This window comes from Gavia stellata, chromosome 17 (genome assembly GCF_030936135.1).
Source record: "Gavia stellata isolate bGavSte3 chromosome 17, bGavSte3.hap2, whole genome shotgun sequence".
In the NCBI taxonomy this organism is placed as follows: Eukaryota; Metazoa; Chordata; class Aves; order Gaviiformes; family Gaviidae; genus Gavia; species Gavia stellata.
This window is the reverse complement of record NC_082610.1, coordinates 2,526,012-2,541,000: the sequence shown is the minus strand read 5'-3', so window position 1 is coordinate 2,541,000 and position 14,989 is coordinate 2,526,012. Positions and strand designations below refer to the sequence as shown.

General features: G+C 51.4%; 1 protein-coding gene across 1 annotated transcript in view; it reads left to right on the top strand.

Moving 5' to 3' along the window:
* The window catches only part of KDM2A (lysine demethylase 2A), a 48,620-nt gene that overhangs the window by 10,589 nt on the left and 23,042 nt on the right, over positions 1-14,989 (top strand). Inside the window, 4 exon segments of the mRNA XM_059825731.1 lie at positions 10,032-10,170; positions 11,370-11,448; positions 12,835-12,881; positions 13,247-13,425. Coding sequence (XP_059681714.1) covers positions 10,032-10,170; positions 11,370-11,448; positions 12,835-12,881; positions 13,247-13,425 — 444 coding nt within the window.

Sequence of the window (14,989 nt, the reverse complement as noted above, 5' to 3'; positions counted from 1 at the left end):
TCAAGCCTGCCTTTTTGGAGAAGTTTGGTCTACTTTGTTCCATTTTGGGGATGCTCTGTTGCTTTCCTATACAAAGCAAATGGAGTAGCAGAGCTGGTAATGCTTATCTACCTGATGGCATAGCACATCTGCTCGGTGTCCCCAGTACGGGAAGCGCTCTACACAGCAGGTTTTTTTTCCTTGGATTTCTTCTGGTTTAGAAGGGGTGGGAGGTAATTAAAGGGGTTTGCTCAGTCACTTGAGAGATAGCAAGGCTGAACATCAAAGAGTGGCTTTTAACACAGTCTGTGTGGCTCAGAGGATCAGTGTTCAGTCCTGAAATGTGGCATGGTGGAGGACTTGATGGGCCTTCATGAGCTTCTTCAAGCTGGCATATAATCCAGGCAGGGTTTGTCCAGGTATCAGGGTGCTACAGCTGGTGGTGGGTACGGATGGTTTGAGGGTTAGTAGTGCCATAAAAGCTAGTTGGGACAGTAGCTACCTATGAAATACGCTGCAGGTGACTGGAGTGAGAAGCCTTGTCCTTTCCTAGGAGCAGTGTTTCCTTATTGGGACTGTTGCCAGACTTGCCCATCTGTGATCTGATCTAGCATGTTCCCCTGTCTCATGGTTTTGCTGCTGTGGCTGGCCAGTGTGTGGTTTAGTGGCAGCTGCTGGAGTTCTCCTTGGCCTGTTGGTGCTGTCTCCCCACCTGCCTCTTTCAGCCTTGCTCCAATTCCCCAATTACTCCTTGAGTATATCCAATTTCGTAACCCAAAAGTGCAAACCAAAGCATTCTCCCTGCTAGCTCTGAAACGCTGCCAGCCCTGATCGTGATAGGAATCCCTCCTGGAGCTGTGAAGCCTGGAAGGGCTCCAGTTCTGCGTAGATCCTGTTCACTCCTCAGCCTGGTGCTTTGAGTCTGTCTTTGTCCAGGAATGTGCAACCTGGGATACACCAGTTCTGCTCTCCAGGTTTTGAGAGAGACAGGAGATGATGAGGGGCAGTAAACCTGGGTTAAGCCTGCTGGGTTAGTTCTTGAGTTCCTCTTGTGAAACCAGGCAGCAGAAGAGTTAGTTTAGTATGGCCATCTTGTCCAGATAGTCATCATTGGTGGATAGGGCACACAGAGCTGCTAAAATTAGCTACCTGCTAGCTTGTCCTAGCGTCGGGCTGGCCTCCAGGCTTGCCCCGAGAGAGATATGGCCACTGACAGGTTGTTCTGGATCTCTTGCTTGTGGGATTATGGCCCCCTCTTCAGATCCTGCTGCGGGGCCTCCTTCTAGCTGGGGGAGCAGGGAGTCCAGGACCACCTTATTGATCATCTCTGGGATGCTGGCAGTTGTTCGGCAAAGCTAACGGCTCTGCAGAGCTAAAATATTAACAGAATGACACCTCTGTAGGGCCCTTTGTACCTGGTGGCAGGAGGTGGTGTGGTTTAGTTATTGCTTCCCACACTTGGGAGGAAGAGGAGCTGAGAAGAAACTGAAGTGATTGAAGGTGGGGAGGCACAGAGGACAGAAGCCCGCTGCCTTTCTGTGGGCAGAGAGAAACGCAAGTAATATGCTTGTATGGACCAGAGCTTGGAGCCTAGACCCAAAGCTGAGGTGGGAGTGCAGGCTTGGAGGAGAGGAATATAGAAAGGAAAAGCTCTTGTGCTTAAGATAAGCAGTAACCTGACAGACTGCTGATTGGATGTCATAATCTTTGTGCCTTGGTTTTTCACGCTGTATCTGAAAATACTTGCAAGGGAGTGTCTTCCCTGCATAGTCTGTTCTGGCTTCGGCACCTGCTCTGCCCTGGGTCTGTCCCATGGTGGCCTTGCTGCTTGCGTGCTTGTCCGTCCTCCTGCCAAGGGTTGCCTTTGCCTTGTGCCGTCCCAGAGAAATGGGACCCTTTTCCACTGATATAACGGATCTCGCGTGGCCTTTGTGGGGGTGGCTGTTAATTGCTGGTGGATCTCAGCACGGTGTCTTGGAGACGGAATTCTGAACACCGCTGTTTGCCGCAGGTACTCGCTCAAAATTAAAACACCAGTCAACAAGTTTAGATGTTGAAGTCCTGGACTTAACTAGACAAGAGCCATAGTTGTTTGCCGTAAAAGTACGTGAGAAGTTAAATTCATAAACTGAGGAGAGTTGAGCTTGTTGGTTTATTACCAACTTGGATGCATTTCAGTAAAGTAAACCTACAAAGGGATGGGTGGCTGGGAGGCGCCCGGCAGGGAAGCTCAGTGGTGAATGCGAGATCCACTGGTAAGACACACTGCTCTACACATACGCTGGGAGCCAGGGAGAAGTTACGATACCTGCAGCGAGGGGAGTTTGGAAGGAGGGAGTTCAGAAACGGTGCCATGCGACTGCGTTCTTCATGTTAACATCTTTCCTCTAAAGGAATAAGGGAGGGTTGTGGGAGGCTTCAAACCAGGCAAGCTGCTCTGGAAACAGAGCAGCCAAAGGGGAGGAGGCATAGGGAGAGGAAAAGTGAGGGGTGCTCTGGTCTCCTGAAGTGGAAGGAGCTGTGGCACAGCAGGAGGAGGCTTCTTGGGGACTGGGAGATGGAGATGTTGGGAGATCAGGGAGGGAATGGCAGCAGACAGGACAGGAAGTGACTAAAATATCATGGTGCTTGTTGGTTTCACTCTGTAAATGTGAGGCTCTTTCAGCGAAAGGACGGCTTGTTCTTTTTTCAAATGTGACCTTGTACTCATTCTTCTCTCAAAAAAAAAAACTCCACAGGAGAGTAGTCTTCTGGTTCTCTTCAGCCGACTGTCAGTTCCTTTGCAGTTAGAGGTAGCTGTGCTCCATCGAGGCAGCGCTTGCTGATGGAGAGAGGTGTCCGAGGAAGGATTTTGAAGAGTACCACCATGGAGCTGCATGAGGCACTTGCCCTGGCATCCCTGGGAGAAGGAGGCTGCAGGTGGAAGGATCAGAATAGAAGGGATAGCACTGGAGCTGTCTGCGGGATTAATATTCATGCTTCCTATTTCCTACATTAAGTGAATGGTACCCAAGAGAGCCAGAAAGAAATGGTGAAGGACAGCTATCTTAGATGAGAATTGCTGGCTGTCTGGTGTTGGAGGATGAATAAACTGCCTTTATCTTGACCCTGCCTGACACAGAGAGAAGGGCTTTGGACTGCTTGTCAGTTTTTCCTTAGTAAAACTCTCATCAGGATGAAAAATGCCTGGATCCTAACAGATCACAAAGCGGGGCGGGGAAAAAAGCAACATTTAAATATAGCTGCTTAATGCTGAACGCTGAGGTTGTCTGACAGAGATACATATGTAATGTGCCCGACTCTTATCGCTTGCTTCACTGGGGCTGAGCTTCATCTGGGACATTCTCACGGATGGCAGTTTGGGGGGCATCTGCTGATCTCCTTTTTGGAAGTCACACGTCCCTGGCTGAACTGACAGTTGACGCTGGAAGAACTTGCAGTAGCTGAGCCACTCCCAGGAAGAAGCGGTCTTAGTCTAAGAGCCCAGGGCTGTGACTTGCTGGTGTGCTCTGGTGAGGCCTGTCTGGATGGGGTTGCACCAAGAAGCAGAAAGAAGAGTTCGGAGGGCTGTAGCTATCCGCTGAGCAGGGGTACTCAGCCAAGACCCAGCCCTGGCACAGGCTGTGGGACGAAAGTAGCTGGCTCCTCCCGGGAAGAGATCAAACTTTGTGCTGTAGGAAGGAAGGATTTGCACAGCTCTCGCAAAGTGTGTGCTAGTGGAAAGGTGAGATTGGCATTAGTGTGTCATGGCTTCGCATGTATTTTGCCCTTTGCAGGTATCACCTGTAGCCAGATATTTAACCAGGTAGCAATTCCCTGCATGGCAGGTGAGGATCAAAGCATGTCAGAGAAGAAAGGGGTCTTAGAGTGTCCCTACACAAGCCCTAGGCTTGTACACTGACCACCTCGTATGGAGACCCAATTTTGAGAGCTAGGGAACCATGGTTTGTGTAACTGTGCTGTGAGGAAGCTGTAGACTCCAGGAGGGAAAAACTCTTCTGCAGAGATTATACCAGAGTCCCAGCAGATGCTCTCTCTCCTAAAACGGACACTTGGAAGTGCAGAACCCTTTCCTCCCTCCTGTCTGCTCTGCACACACTGAAATGTTGTTTTTTCCCCACCCTCCCAAGACAACAATGACATGAAAGCACTGTGGCCCTGGCCGAGTACACGAGAGGCGTTGTATAACTGATGGGAGCTATTTGTATTGTGGTGGCGCTTTTGCGTCCTCAGCCATGACTGGGATCCTATTCTCCTACATACTGTGCAAATTAGGAAGCCAGACTCTTCCCTGCCCACAGGAACAAGCGCAGCTGATCAGGCTGGGAGTGTGGAGTGGGTTCTGTGGCTGATGCTGTGCTGATGACAGGAGCATTAGACTTTGGAATTTGCTCGGCTGGAGGAGATGATCCTTTCCTTCCGTGTTCTGCATCCCCATTTCCCCATTGCAAAGGGATTAGAGTTTAAGGTGCCTCTGCCCATTTCCTCGTGTTTGCACCTTTGTGGTGTGGCTGCCTTCCACTTGCCTCGGAGGCTGTGCTGTGAACGAGATCAAGGAAAAGAGTCGGAACGGTTCCCTGATCCCACAGTGCAGATTCATGGGTGGATCTAGCTGGAGTAAGGTGAAGATTGTATTGCTGCTGTTTCGTGTAATGTGAGTCCGTGGCAGGTTGGGCTGATGGAGCGGCATCCTCTGAAACATGGTGTGTTTCTTTGGTCATAAAACCTCCAAGTTTGTTAGTGAGCAACCAGATCATTTGCTGTGCGTTCACGTAGGGTGGGAGTGGGATCCATCCTCAAAGCTGTAATTTGCGCTCAGGGTTAACCAACACAAAGCGGTCTTGTGGCCCAAATGCCAAACTGGAGTGACCGAGCGCTGGAGCTAGCACCACGCGGGCAGCAGCAGTGATGGGGCACGAGGAGGGAGCGGGTGGATGGGGAAGGGAGCAGGAGCTCCTCTATGTAGCATCTCTGGCAGTTTACCCCTAGCTCAGCCGGGTCGTTCAGTCCTGGTGGGACTGCTTTCTTGCTGGGACTGTACCCCCAGCATGAGTGCAGCACCCTTTTATGGCACCAGTGGGATTTGGATCAGGCCTGGCCGTGTGGTCAGATTTCTGTTAAATTAGCTGGCCTACACAATCCAGAGCCGGTGCTGGCTTGATGCCACTTCCAGAAGGACAGACAATGCCTGATGTGGCATGCAGTCTAGCAGGGCAGTAACTGTGTCCACTCCAGAAAGAAATCTTCAAGGGAGCTGTCAGACGGAGCTTACGCTGGGTTAGTACTCGGTTGTGTGGCTACAGCGGTCGTGGTCTGGGGGAGGCTCCCAAGGGCGCTTATTCAGCCATGCCGTACTTATACTTAAACCATGTAAAACTTCTGCGTGTCGCCCTGCCTTTCCTGTCCTGGCAGTAGCTGTAGAAGAGTGCCTAGGAGCAAGCCGGCTAATGCCGTCTGACGTTCCACTGGGAAAAAAGACATCTGAGCACATCAGCCGGACTCCAGGGTCTCTGCGAGGTGACAGCAGAGGAGGGGTTTCCCCAGTATGTTGGTTATCTACTTGCGCAGTGCATTCCTGCTGTACCTTGCTGCTGCCTAGCTTTTCAGGCTGCTGGTGTCCTTGAGCAAGCGCTGTCAACTGGCCTGTGCTGCTCTTTACTGTGAGAGACATCTGCTTGAAACGGGGCTGCAGCCGGTCATCACACCCCTGGCTGGAGCTGCGTTCCAGCCTGAGTCTCACAAGGTCAGAGGTTTGTGGTCAAATGAGACATGCCTGAGTTTCAGCCCAATGCAGTAACCCCTGTTGTGTAGCTTATCTAGGAGCCCTGAAGTATATTTGGCTCCCAAGCTGAAAGTATAAATGATAAGTTATTAAGAGCCTAGTTTGGATATAGCCACCTCTTCCAAACCTTTTTCATCTTGTGAGCTTTTGTACCCAGCGAAGGCAAGAGAGCTGCTTTTCCCAAAACCTGCCAACTAGAAGTGAGTGTCTGGAGTAAAGGAGCCTGGTCCTGCAGTGTGCCTCCACCCACCTGATCCCAAAGCAGGTGAGACCCAGGACTACAGCGCCCAGCATCCTCTGCTTCATTATGCACATTCTCTAATCAACTTAACGATAGAGAACTGCCTGCTGGGTCCAGTAGTCCTAGGTCTTGTTTCCTAGGCTTGCCTGGGAACCGGGATAAGTGAAAAGCTGGTCATGCTGGAAGGTTATTAGCATGCTTACCTGGACTATGTGTGCTTTAAACTTCCCTGCTGTGATTTAGTAAGGAATAAGATGCCTGCAAAATAATCTTAAGTCTCCTGTAGCTGCTGTCCTTACAACAGTAAGAGCAGTCAAAGGTCTCCCAGCAGGAACCACAATGGGCAGCTGATGTCTGACAGCATCACAGGGCAGGATTTGAGACGTGTTTCAGCTGGACGGGGTCTGCACAGCTAAGGGTCCAAACAAGCACAAGGAAGCACTGTGACCTCTGCTTCTTTCTCTGAAAGCGCAGGAATATAAAGGGGAAGCTACAAATTGGGTTTCCTTGGTGTGTTTGCCCATATGACCTGAGCCTTCCGCACCCTCACGCAGCACTCTTCAGGGCAGAAGTGATTTGAAATGGTTCCGGGATGGCAATTGTGGTTGTCCAGCGAATGGGGCTGTTTGGGCTTCCCCCTTGTCTCCAGAGGAGGGGAGGAAGGGTCTGTGGGTGTACGTGGAGCTGGAGTCCGCTGGGCCGGTTTCTTCTGTTGGATTTGCGCGCTGGCCGGCCAGGAAAGCCCTGTGTTTGCATCCTGCCTGGCAGACCTCCAAGTGTGTTTTGCCAGGGCTCTCCCTCCCCGGCTCAGCTCCGGCAAACGCTTCCTGAAGCAGGCGTTGAGCTGGGCTGATTGGCAGCGGGGAGAAGAGCGGGTGCTCTCGGTGCTCTGGCACCCAGAGATGAGCGCCTTGCCGTCCGTTTGTGTGTGCTGTGCTGCCTGTGGGAGTGCAGCAAGGTCTCCCGTGGGTTAACAGGAGCTGAGACCTATGGGAGCTGGTTGTGCAGCTTCCTGCCCCACAAAGGTGGGGCCAGCATGCTCCGCCTGCCCATGCTGAGCGCCCAAGGCACCCAAACAAGGTCCTCAGCTAGCAGCAGCATACCTGCTCCATCCTTTCTCGCCATGGGCATCTTGCGGTGTGGCTGTGCCAGGGCCATCCGGCTCCATCCCTCCCAAGCAGATGTTTTGCACTGTTTCAGACCACCAGCACGGAGGTGAGACGTGAAGCTTTGCGTGGGGAGAGGGTTACAGATGGGGGGGAGAGGCTCTGTTCCTCCCGGGAGCTGGAAACCTTGCCCAGCCCCAGTTAGCCCCTGGGTTTCAGCGGAAGCGCAGGATGCCGGGGTGACGCTTCCAGAAGCCTGCCCAGCCGGTGCTGGGGCCTGCCGGGATGTGTGCCTTCATGGGGAGGGGGCTGCGCTTGAAACGGGCCTTTCCCCAAATGCTGGGGCTTTTCAGCAAAAGCAGTGTTCACTGATTCAGTGACTTTTTTTTTTTTAAGGGAAAGGGCTTTATAAGGTGGGCTCACCTTCCAACATAACACAGACATGTGCTCTTCCCCCAGTAATACCTCTACATCTCTAACTTAAAGCTCTGGTGCATCTCGAAAGAGCCGGACTCGGTTTAAAGGCAGAGTGACTGAAAGTTTGGGAGTTTCAGCCCCTGGATTTGAGCCGGGAGCAGTGGGACGGGTGGCCCTAGCACCCCATGGCTGTTCCCAGCCAGCACCTTGGTGTGCACAGCCCGGCCCTAGCAGTGTGAAATTCAAAGTGTTCCCTGGGAATGTGTCGCTTGGCTTCTGCGGGTGGCACCTCTTTTATTTTAATCCATTGTTGTGCATTTATATTAAGTGTGTCCGTAAAAGCCTGTAAGTAAAACTAGTTTTATCATCGTATTGTTGGAAACGGTGAAAAAAGCAGTCCTGCTTGCTCTCCCTGTTTAGTGCGTGGCTTAAGACAAAGGACTGCAAACATGCAGCCCCTTTTGCAAATTGTTTAATCATCGGTTTCAGGGCTGTTTGAGATGCAGGCTGTTGTTCCTGCCTTGCAGGTGTTTGTGCCCCTATTGTGTTCAGATTTCTTGGGGGGGGAGGTGTTTTGGAAAACCAAGTGAAGTTAATGAGAGAGAGGTAAGCTTCTCTGCCTTGATGGCAGGAAAACTACTTGTGAATTGATCAGCCTTCTTGAAAGTGTGAGGCTAAACTTATGTTACAGGGGAGGGGGAAAAAGGTCCCTTTTCGAAAGCGGGTGTCCCCACATGCTCCTGCACTGATTGAACTAATTAGTTTAAAATGCATCTTTAAAGCAGTAAGGGAGTCCTTTCTCTTTGACCAGTGCTGTTTAAATAGGTAAGGCCAAAAAGAAGAGAGGGACAAGCAAAGCAATGTGGTGATCAGACCGAAGGATGGCTAATACCGGGCTGTAACTCACTGGAAAATATCCCGGGTGTTTTGATCCAGCTTTGTGGTGCGTGATGGGCTGGGGGAGCAGGCAGGCCGGGGGTTAACAGGAAGGTGAGTGAGGCCAGGCAGGGATGGGGCTGGCTGCTCGGGGCAAAATAAACCCTTGCCCATTCAAGGGCTTTCACCATCACGAGGTGTGCTTGTACCTCCTGAGGCTTCAGGGTCAGAAAGCCCTGCCTTACCCATGGCTGGCTGGGTGAAGAAGACAGAATTGAGTGGAGAGTGGCTTTGGGTGAAGTCCAAATCAGTGGTGAACTCTGGGGAGGAGATCTGCAGCTTGCTGCCACAGGGAGGGGAGTCTGAGGTGTGTACCTTCACTTGGGAAAGAGCACTCTTATCTTTTCCAGGAGACCCTAACAGAAGGAAGAAATGAGCTATCAAACGCTCTCCGTTCCAGGCAGCGGGAGGTGTGCCGTGGCAGGAGGTCGTGCAGGGACTGTGATGCACAGACATGCACGCCGATCGCCTCACCAGCGATGGTGAATTTCAGCATCACAGTCCGTGGCTGGGACCGGTGTTGTCGCTACCAGTGGTGCCATGCCGCTGTGCCTCCCTGCTACAAGCAGGTGCCACCTTCCAGGCCTGGATGTGACAGTAGCTGCTGTGTCACCTCCTGCCCCATCCTGTCCCTGGCTGGCTGCTGGCACAACGATCGGTGTGAATGGTTTATAATGGGAGCATCCCTAATCGGGGGAAGTCAGCTTGGCTAATTTAAACCAGGTTGACTTTTATCTGAGGTGATTTAGGGAGCATTCCCACGAACGGCTCTGCGAGAGCATGGCCGCTCTCTGGACGGGTGGCTAACAGCTGGGGACAGTAATTTCTTCCAGATCCAGCAATGCTAGAAGAGGATGTCTGTCAGGAATCCCAGTACAGATGTACTTATGAGACCCTCTAAGAAAAGGATTACTTCCCCCCCACACAAACAAGGGAATAAATCAACTTTTGTGTACAAGCATAGCCAAAGATGAAAACTTAAGAGTTGTCTTCAGCATAAAACCCTTCCTTTATCACTTGGTGTTCTGGCAGGGATTTAAATTCACAAGTGCCTTTACCTCCAGCGCAGCAAAATACTGATGCACTTGCAAAAGTGAGAAACTGATTCTTTTTCCTTTGCCCCAGTTATACTGAACTATCTCCCCTCCTCCCATGTTTCTGTGTTAGCACTCATGAGGAGTGAATTATCTGTCTCCCATACAGCCCAACTTGCACAAATCTGTTGGTTGTAGGAGGAGCAGATCTGATGTTTCGGTGGTGTGTTTTGGATCCAGGACAGATGTTGCCTAAAAAGATCTTCTCTGGCATCTCTGGATCTTCTCTCTTGAAAATTGATACCAACAGTGCTTTTTGAGCAAGAGACCTAGTGGATAATATAACACAGTAATACAGGATCTCTTGTCTCTGGGAGTAGAAGCCCGTAGGCTTCCCAGCGACTGCCTGCTGCAGGGCAAGGGCTCCCCCAGAGGCCCTGCCTGAGCTGCGCTAGGTTGAGATGAGGCTCTGGGAAGCAAGCTGCTTGCTCCTCCTGGTCCATAACTCTTACCTTCCTGGTCTGTTCTCTCCTCAGCGCGGCACGATGAGGCGGCGTTATGAGGACGATGGCATCTCCGATGATGAAATTGAAGGGAAGAGGACATTTGACCTGGAGGAAAAGCTGTCCACCAACAAGTTTAACTCCACCTTCGTGGTCTTCATGGAAGGCAAAGGTTTGTCTTGGGGCTTCTGTGCTGCAGTGTGTGCTACTGCTGTCAGTAACCAGACAGCTGCTGTGGTTGGCCGCTTCTCCAGTGAGGCTTGGTGTGTGAGGTGGCCCTTCCCCAAGCCTGTCGTAGAAAGCTAACAGTGATCACAGTTGGATGTGCTCTTGCGCATCTGACTACGCCCAAAACCTCCCTGACTGCCAACTTGAAGGGTGGTTACAAGGCAATTGTGGTGTTAGTGAAATATTTTCCCACTGCGTTTTGCTGTCTTTTACTTTCCATCGTTCTGTAAAGTTAAGAAAACTGTCCGCTGTTCACACTACTTCTGTGCTTTCCTCTGCTGCAAACCGCTTTACTTGTGTAACCCAAGTGGCACAAAGCAGGCGGGGGACGTTTCTGCCCGCCTCCCTACAAGTCCTGCAGCAGTCTCCAAGCAGTTTGAAGGCAACGTGAGGCGTATTGGTGAAGGACTGGCTCAAGCCTTGGGCCAGGGGAGTGTGTGTGGGAAATGGCATGGAAGCCGCTCGATCTGGAGAGCGATGAGCCAGTCTGCAGCACTGCAGGCTTACTGGGACACGTGGCAGCCAGGAACGAGAGGGTTCGCCTGGGTCAGCACCTGTAATTGCAGCCACATGTCTACTAGATGCTTAATTCAAAGACTATGTGGGATCTCTCCCCTTTCTTTCACCACGCATACGGCTCAGTGGGATGTCTTTTCATCGCACAGCCAGTGCAAGCCTCGTGAGGATTTACCGTGAGGGAGGAGCATTTCTTCAAGGCGTCTCTTGCTTGGCTGTGAGCTTCTTAAGGAAATAAGGACCAAAAACCGTGCTGTTCCCCTGTCTGGTGCAGCCTGTTAGAGCAAACTCCCCCCTCCTTGGGGGGGCCTGTCTGAGGCTTGTCAGCAGCACACACCATGCTGCTCACAGAACTGCTGCAAAGGAGTTCCAGCATCTCCGAAGGGGTGTAGAAATAGTGAGAAACAGGGCTTTCTTTCACTGGCTAGCCTTGCCACAGAGATATGAGGAGGTTCTCAGGTCTCGGCTGCACAGGGCCCTGAACAACCTGATCTGAGTCTGAAGTCAGTTTGCTGGGAGCAGGATTGGACTAGAGATCTCCAGAGATCCTTTCTAACTTCAGTTTGTCTATAGTCTTCTGAAGGAATCTCCCTTAACACCTTCCCTCTTCTTGTCTCCCCGCACCAGACTTCACAGTTGAATACATCCAGCGGGGCGGCCTGAGAGATCCTCTCATCTTCAGGAGCTCTGACGGCCTGGGGATAAAGTAAGTGTTAGGGGCACACAGTGATGGATGACTGTGACCCAATTTCTTGCCTGCCTTCATGTTGTATGGGATCTGATCCTGGTAGCTGAATCCGTGCTCTGCCAAGTTGGTATGACTGTGTCCTGTCCACACTGTTCTTCACATGCAGTGAGAAGAGAGAAGTATCTTCCACCTCAGTTATCCTGTTCTTACTAGTCTGTTTGGACTGAAAAAGAGAGGACCAAATTGGCTGTAGGTGATCCCAGTTCAACCAAATGTCTGGAAAGTCCCGCTGCTGCTCTGATGCAACATCTGGCTGGGTTTCTTTCCTAGCAATATAGGCATCTGTTGCCAGAGAGTCAAGCAATTTGTAGTATTTCTGGCATTTTCCAGAATTCCAACCTGATTTGCCCAACACAGTTACTTCTAAACTGCCATATCTCTCTCTTGCTGCAGTAAGTCAATTAAGGTTTACAGCTTTGAGTGTTAAGCTGTACTGATGCAAGACTTCATGCTGTTTTATGATGTTCGTATAAATACGCTATGGGCTGGTAGATGTAGTTTTAAGGCAAGTAATGCTACATCAAAACATTACAGCTGTCTTTTACAAAATAAAAAAAGCCTGATCTGATCCAGTGTTTCTTTGTTTTGATTAATACGAAAGTTAGAGGAATAAATTAGCCCTAGCAAACTTTGTCAGAGCCAATATCAGCAACACTGCTCTTAACTTCCTCAACTGGCTGTGAACGGATGGGCAACACCTCATCCAGTGCATGATGTACTGTACTGTGGTGAATTAGATAGGAAATTGTGCCAGGCTCAGTTTTAACTGCTGGGTGACTTGGGAGGGCAGAGATTTGATACTGAGGATTACAGTGTGGGTGAAACTGGATTTCTCCTGAGCTTTTGGTTGTTTCTCTGGGTCAAGAGCTGCTTGAATTGCTGCCCGCCCATTCTGCCTGTGACAGCAGTGTTTGTACAGATAAGTATGCCAGTACAAACAGTTAGAGTAGTTATGCTGTGTCAGTGAAATATACTGCTTGTACTGGTCTGGCTATGTCCTTTATACTGGGATAATTCATACAAGCAGTCTTTAAAATGGGAGCTAGGATTGCTTAGCTCAAGGCATGCTTGCTCATTTGCCAGAAGCCACTGTACAACAGCTCATGCTCTAGAGATAGCCTGTTCCCAAATCTTCCCCAGCCAGAAGTCGGGTCTGGTGTTTCACCGCAGCACTCAGCCTAGACCTATGCCCCCAGAGATATAGTTGCACGGTCTTCACCCACACCCAAGAGGCAAAAAGAAGCACAGTAGTATCTTCAGGTTGCCAATACTGGGGTTACAGGTGGGAAGGGTCTGCTACCAGAAGCGCTTCATGATTTTTTTAGCAAGGTGTTTGTCCTGCAGGATGCCAGATCCGGACTTCAGCGTGAATGATGTGCGGCTGTGTGTCGGTAAGTGTCTGGGACCACAGTGCACCTCTGTTGCGCCCTGAGCAGATAGGGAGGAATGGGGAGAGTCATCGGGTTTATCAAAGCTGGAGGTCTGGTTTTGTGGCTCCCCCAGTGTGCAGCTGGTTGAACCTGAGCTGTCCTTTGCCACTGGATCACAACTCTTAACTGCTTGAGTCTAGTTTGACCTGAAGCAGCTTCTGTTTCCATGTGGGTATGGAAGAAGATGAAGTTATAGGAGAGGCCAAGACATCACAGGTGTGTGGGTGGGTTCTTTGAGGAAGGATCTCGTGTCTCCCTGGAGTGTCTCTTCTGGGTGGTCCATTGTGCACAGGGACAGTTCCAGTGACGTCTGTCTGTTCTGTCAGGGAGCCGACGGATGGTGGATGTCATGGATGTGAACACGCAGAGGGATATCGAGATGTCCATGGCACAGTGGGCACGCTACTACGAAACACCGGAGGCTGAGCGGGAGAAACTTTACAATGTCATCAGCCTGGAGTTCAGCCACACCAAACTGGAGAACCTGGTGCAGAGACCTGCTACGGTGAGCGTGGCCCTTCCTTCCGCAGGAATGTCCTTTCCCTTGTGCTTGTGGTCCTCTGTAGGCACGGTGCAGCCTGACACTTGAATGCGGGAGGAGAGGGGCTGCTCGTAACATGCATGGGCTCAGCCAGGGATGTCACTGCTGTGCTCTGGAAGCTGCTGGAGCTGATCCTGTGTTTGACTCGGACCTGATCTCGCAGTCAGGCTGAGGTTGCCCAGCCTGTGCGTCCCTCAGCTGTAGTGACCACAGTCAAGTCCCTGGTGTGTCATTCTGCAGAGAGCTGACTTGTTCGCTAGCTGTCAGCAATTAGAGAAGTGAAGTGATTGGCCGAGGAATAATTAGAGTGAAGTAATCTGCTCCTGCTGGCTTGTGATCAAGGACAGTCGCAGAGTTTGAACAGGCACCTGAGTTTGAATAGAGAGGTCAGATTTGTGCTCAGTCACAGTGAGTGTTGGGGACAGGATGGGGACACTGGGGACAGGATGGGGACACTGGTGTCCAGCCTCTCCCAGTTAGCAGATTCCACTGCTTGCCAAGACCTTGGCTGTCGTTCAGTCTTGGGCCTACCTTCCCTCCCTGTGCTGTGCACTGCGCTGCTCTGATGCTTGGTGCAGAGCCCTCTCCCGCGTCCTGCTGCAGCGATCAGCTCCATTGTGGCCGAAGAGAAGTGCGGGGCAGGGGTGGCTTGCCATGATGCGTGGCCAGGTGTAAAACTCCAGCAGGGCCTAAATCAGACAGCAGAGCTCAGCAATGCTTGCTGCATTTTGAGAGAGTAGCTAAAGCCTGGATGCTGGCTGAGCTTTGTGGTTTCCTTGGTGTTTGGAAACCATGATCCTGTTAGGACAGCAACCCTGTGTTCAGCTGGGACTCCAGAGGGTTGTGCAGCAGGGCAGGGAGGGTTTCTGATGCAAAGTGCTGAAACCTCTGAGGGCAGAGGAGGCCAAGGCTGGAGGTGTGCTGGAAGCGGGCCAGGGTGAAAACAAGTTGCCCTTACTGAAGTGTGGGAGGTGGGATGGATGGGGTGGACATCCTGAACTCCCTCTGCAGTCGGTGGAGAGGAAGGGGCAGCTCTGTAGGGCCATTCACTTCTCTCTGTTAACTGTAGAGGGAGCCTGGACATCTCTGCCTGTTCTGAAGCTTAGCCAGTTGAATCCCACCCTAGCAGATGCTGTCCAGCGTGTTTTTTACGTAAGCCCAGTGCATAGCAGTTCCTGCCTAGTCCCTAAGTAGAAGACCAGCACCCCAGTACCGTGCTTGGGATCTTGCTGTGGTGTTCACTGCTTGTGTGAATTCAGAGGCTCGCTGTACAGCAACCAGTATCAGAACAGCTGGTCTTAAGGGCTTTACATGTGGGATTGCACCAGTGGCATTGGGAAGGTTTCTGGGTGTTTGGGGGCCAAAAAGGGGGTATCATGGCCATTCAGCTAACACCAGGGCTTCCTTTCCTTCCCTGATCCCATTGTTTGTCGTGGGTGTGCTCTGAGCTGGGCTGGCTGGCAGTCTGTGTGCAGCACTGCAGTGGCTTTGTTGGGTCCAGTGCAACCCTGCCCAGGCACCTGTGAGC